We start from the raw sequence: 4388 nt of genomic DNA on the forward strand, positions 1-4388 counted from the left end.
TATTTTATTTATTTGTTTATTTGAAAGGTACAATGCTCATTCATTGACATCAGAAGGACTGTAAATGAGCCAGAGTTAGCTCAACAGGCTAATCTTCATCCGTTGTCCCTGGCCAGTTTTTAAAATGGCCACCTAACTTTAAAATACCATGACACATACAAGCCACATTTAGACTAATATTCAAACGGGTAACAATAAGTAACACAACATATGAGACCACACACAGCAAGTAAAAACAAAGTCAGTAGTGTAATGTGCACATAATTGATTATCAATAAGCCATTTCTTCAGCTGAGCAGTAAAAGAACAATAAGTATTTACTTCTCCTATCTGCATTGGCAACAGATTCCAAATTGTGACGGATTCGGAAAGTGTTGACTCCTCTCACTGCGCCGTCTCGGTCTCCTCAGAAATAATTCTCATTTCATCATTATAAGCAACTTTGAATTTCTTATGGCTTGTTTTTGAAAAGTTTTACCTCGGTTGGGCGTCTCCACATCCAGCTGCTGAAACTTACAACCACCTGTAAGAAGAACCAGAAGTTTGAGTTAGTTATTGAAAAGTGTTTCGATGGGTATAGTGTATATATAGAAATAGTTGGATGTAGAAAGTTTCCGGTTGGCTCCTCGCTGCGCGTCACACACCTGCCCAGCTAAGCCCCGCCCCTCGCTCGTAATATAACCCCACGAGACACGGAGACCTGTCAATTCCTCCAGACCCGCGAGCACGAGCCCTTCACATCTGCTCCACTGAGTGTTGTGACTCCAGGGCGGGATTTGAACCCACCACCGACCGACACCTGAGCCCCCTCACCGCTGTCGCACATCTGGAGCTGACCTCAACCTCAGCCCTCCATGCTCCTGCAATCCGGCGGGTGTTAAGATCCATGGAAGTGGCCGGCTTCTACGAGGCGGGCGGCTTTGCTATCCACAGTAGAGACGGAGCTATCGGACCCGTGAGCGGCGGCTCGTACTGGAGGCTCGGCGACTCCATGTCGGAGCTGGGCATCGAGGAGCGGGAGAGAGCGATAGACTTCAGCGCCTACCTGGACTCGGCTTTGCACTGCCCGCAGCTGGTGGCGCACACGCAGACGCACACGCAGCAGCCGCCGCAGCCGCAGCAGGGGGACGTTTTCTCAGATTTCCTGGCGGAGAACAAGATCAAGAGAGTTGCAGCTCAGAACTACAAGAGCTACTCGCTGCTCAGCGACCTGGAGGCGAGTCAGTGCGACAGCCTGCGGGACCCCAGGGAGCCCTACTCGCTGGGGTACACGGAGCTGCAGGAGACCCGTGTGGACAGCGTGCTGAGCCCGGAGCTGGGTCGCTACCGAGCCGCCGCCGCCGCCGCTGCCGCCGCCGCCGCTGCTGACGGAGACGACGCTCAAGAAGACGCGAAGATGGAGAACGGCTCGTCTGGTTTTGACATGAGGTCCTACCCTTACTACCAGTCCACCAGCGGCAGCCTGGGGAACATCTCCACCGCGTCCTCGACCTGCTCCAGCCCGCCCGGCACACCTGCCCCGGAAGGTCGGAGCAGGTCCCCGTCGCACGGGGGCAAAATGTCCAGCGGCAAAGCGAAGAAGCGCCTGGACAAGGACAGTGAGGAGTACCGGCAGAGGAGGGAGAGGAACAACCGGGCCGTGAGGAAGAGCAGGGACAAAGCCAAAATGCGCAACTTGGAGACGCAGCACAAAGTCCTGGAACTCACCGCAGAGAACGACCGTTTACAGAAGCGCGTGGAGCAGCTGTCCAGAGAGCTGGCCACCCTGCGCAACCTGCTCTCTGCCACCGGACAGTGTTAGAAACCTCACCCCCCCCACACCCCCACCGCCCCGCAGACTGCACATGGAGCCCGGGGCTTCTTGTCTAATCACTGATGGACTTTAGAGCCGCAGCTGATCCGCTGAGTGAGCGTTGAAGACGGTTCGCGGCGCGGGTGAAGACGGCGGCCGACCACCAGTTTACAAGGACTCTTTGAATGGGACTGAGGAAGTGGGTGCATGGATTGCGCAATCATTCACGATTCTTCACATGTCACCTTAGCTTTATTCTCACATGTCGTTTATTTTTATTTTTTGGTGTATGCAGTATTTCTGTGCAGGTTTTACATACATGCGAGTGAATTGGTACTTTTTGTGTATTCACAGCAGTGGTTGTCGAGGGAAGAGTTGTGCTGCAGTGAAATGATGCAACTCTTTGTAATAGTATTGGCAATGAATGAAATAAGTCTAATTATTTAATATTAAAAGGTGAAATGCTTTAATTGTACTTGATATTTTATGGAATTAAACAGATTTATACTTTGTCTAAACAATTTCTCTTGTAATTTCTTCTTTTTCTCTCCTTTTTTTGAAGTCGTGTGTGTGTAGGCTCAGACAGACGGATGTAAAGCTCGCCTTTAATATTCACACGACTGTGTTATACCCTGCATGTCGATTCCAACATATTGCAGATGGCAATAAGGCACATTTACGACCGTTGAATTCAGCCAAATGTACCAAATTGGAAAGAGGCACTGAAGGAATTTGCAGATAAGAGTGAATCTTATAGATCCAGTCACCACCAATTAGCCCAATACACAGAATACACCAATATTATTATCATTTTTAATGATGCACCCCCATTTAAAATGCAGTGGTTTCTATCAGCACGTCTAGACAGCGACGGAGACATCCTCACTTATTACTGGTTGAGGATTTATACGTGAATTGGTGTTTTTCCATTGTCTTTATATGCAACAGAAATGTAGGATGATTTCTCACTTTCAAGACGCTCCAGACTGTTACTGGATAACTCTGCCACCGCCATTTTGGTTCCTCTGTTTACTTAATGGCTGGACACTGAAGTCCTCAGATCCTGAAATACATGCAACCAAATTTATGCTGAAACGATACTGCTGAGAGCAGCAAACAAAAGAGGAAAAAAAACTCGGCCACACTGCACGCAGCACAGAAATGTTGGTTTTATCTTTAGCTGGCTCTGTCAATAGTCTGCTGGGTCCACTGGCCCAGTGATGGGTTCAAGGTTGCATGGAAATTAATCAGCAACTAACCTCCTCACACCACTTCAGGTCACGCTTCAACAGCCGAGAGCTGAACGGCTGCGAGTCAGTGCAGGCGAGATACAGATAATCCTGAGCAAACCTCCTTTAACCCCCAAGAGAATAAACACTCAGCAGAAAATGTAGACATTAAAGATGGGAGTGACACAGTAGGTTACGCCAGACATAATGGATAAGTTGACAGTTGACGGAGGAGATAAAGAAAAGGAGCACAGTAGGATTTGTAGGTGATCCATGACGTTTCAGGGTGGGGGGGATGTTTTCCAGCTCTCACTTCAAAGAGCCGAGAAGAAGAGAGAGACCCACTCTGCTGGTTATGTTAAGAGACGACACTCGTTTTGGCACCAAAAGGTTCAACTATCTAAATGAAGCATAAAACCCGTGGTGTTGTTTTGATGTGCCGAGATGACATTTGGATATTTCAACACACGCAGTGATGAACAGTTTAGTTTTAAGCTGTTGTGCAATATCCTCCTTTTCCAACACATCACCACTTTAAGAATGTTACACCCAGTTCTGAATAAGACATTGTTATCCACCATGTACATGACAATGGCTCTAAGTAGCTGTGGTCTGGTTTCAGGCCAGTACAGTAAAAAAAAAGTATAATTTTTAACAGATTTCAAGAAAAGTTGGGCATGTTTGTTGTGGTACAATCCCAGCAAACAGAGAAAGTAATGTTTTTAGCAATGTGCGAATAAGCCAACATCCATAGCTTCATTGTTGTGACTGTTTCCGCACACATGTAGCTCCTCGTGTTGGCTCGCATCCCTTCAAACATTCTACGCATTCTTTCTTCGATGACCCCACGTTTCCTATTTGAGCCCCATGCAGTCGTTCCCTGCTCCTGGCTCCTACTCTGACAGGACACGGGGGAAATTCCCACACAGGATGACCTCTTTTCTTGAAAGTTTAGTCCGGCCCCCTTTTCAACATATTACCGTCAATGGGCAGTGTCTGTCCGTAAACTCCTAATTGCATCACAGTCCCTCCAGAGGCCAACTGGCCTCCTAAAAACTCCTCTGATAAAGCAATACAAACACGCACACACACACACACCTGTCATGACCACTGTATACCAGCTGTTGTGAAATGGAAGATTTTTTTTATTGCCCTTGAGTCATGTTAATGTTTTTTTTCATTTTTTATACTTATCAGTAGGCCTCATAGCAGATTGTGTTTCTCAAATCAATCAATCAGGTCGGATGCTGAAACCGCAGCCTGGTTTTATTTTACACTTTTTTGCATTTGATTTGGCTTTGATACAGTTTCTCTGACTTGTTAAGTTCAGCAGTGTCACAGCGGGCCGACATGCTTGCTGCTGTTTT

At 47.5% G+C, this 4388-nt stretch overlaps 1 protein-coding gene across 1 annotated transcript; it reads left to right on the forward strand.

The window, feature by feature from the left end:
- Positions 1-698: 698 nt before the first annotated feature.
- Positions 699-2310, forward strand: cebpb (CCAAT enhancer binding protein beta). Its single transcript, XM_035160236.2, has one exon. The coding sequence runs from the start codon at positions 887-889 to the stop codon at positions 1799-1801; it is 915 nt and encodes a 304-aa protein (XP_035016127.1). The 5' UTR covers positions 699-886; the 3' UTR covers positions 1802-2310.
- Positions 2311-4388: the final 2078 nt, after the last annotated feature.

The sequence above is a fragment of the Hippoglossus stenolepis genome, chromosome 6, assembly GCF_022539355.2.
Source record: "Hippoglossus stenolepis isolate QCI-W04-F060 chromosome 6, HSTE1.2, whole genome shotgun sequence".
Taxonomy (NCBI): domain Eukaryota; kingdom Metazoa; phylum Chordata; class Actinopteri; order Pleuronectiformes; family Pleuronectidae; genus Hippoglossus; species Hippoglossus stenolepis.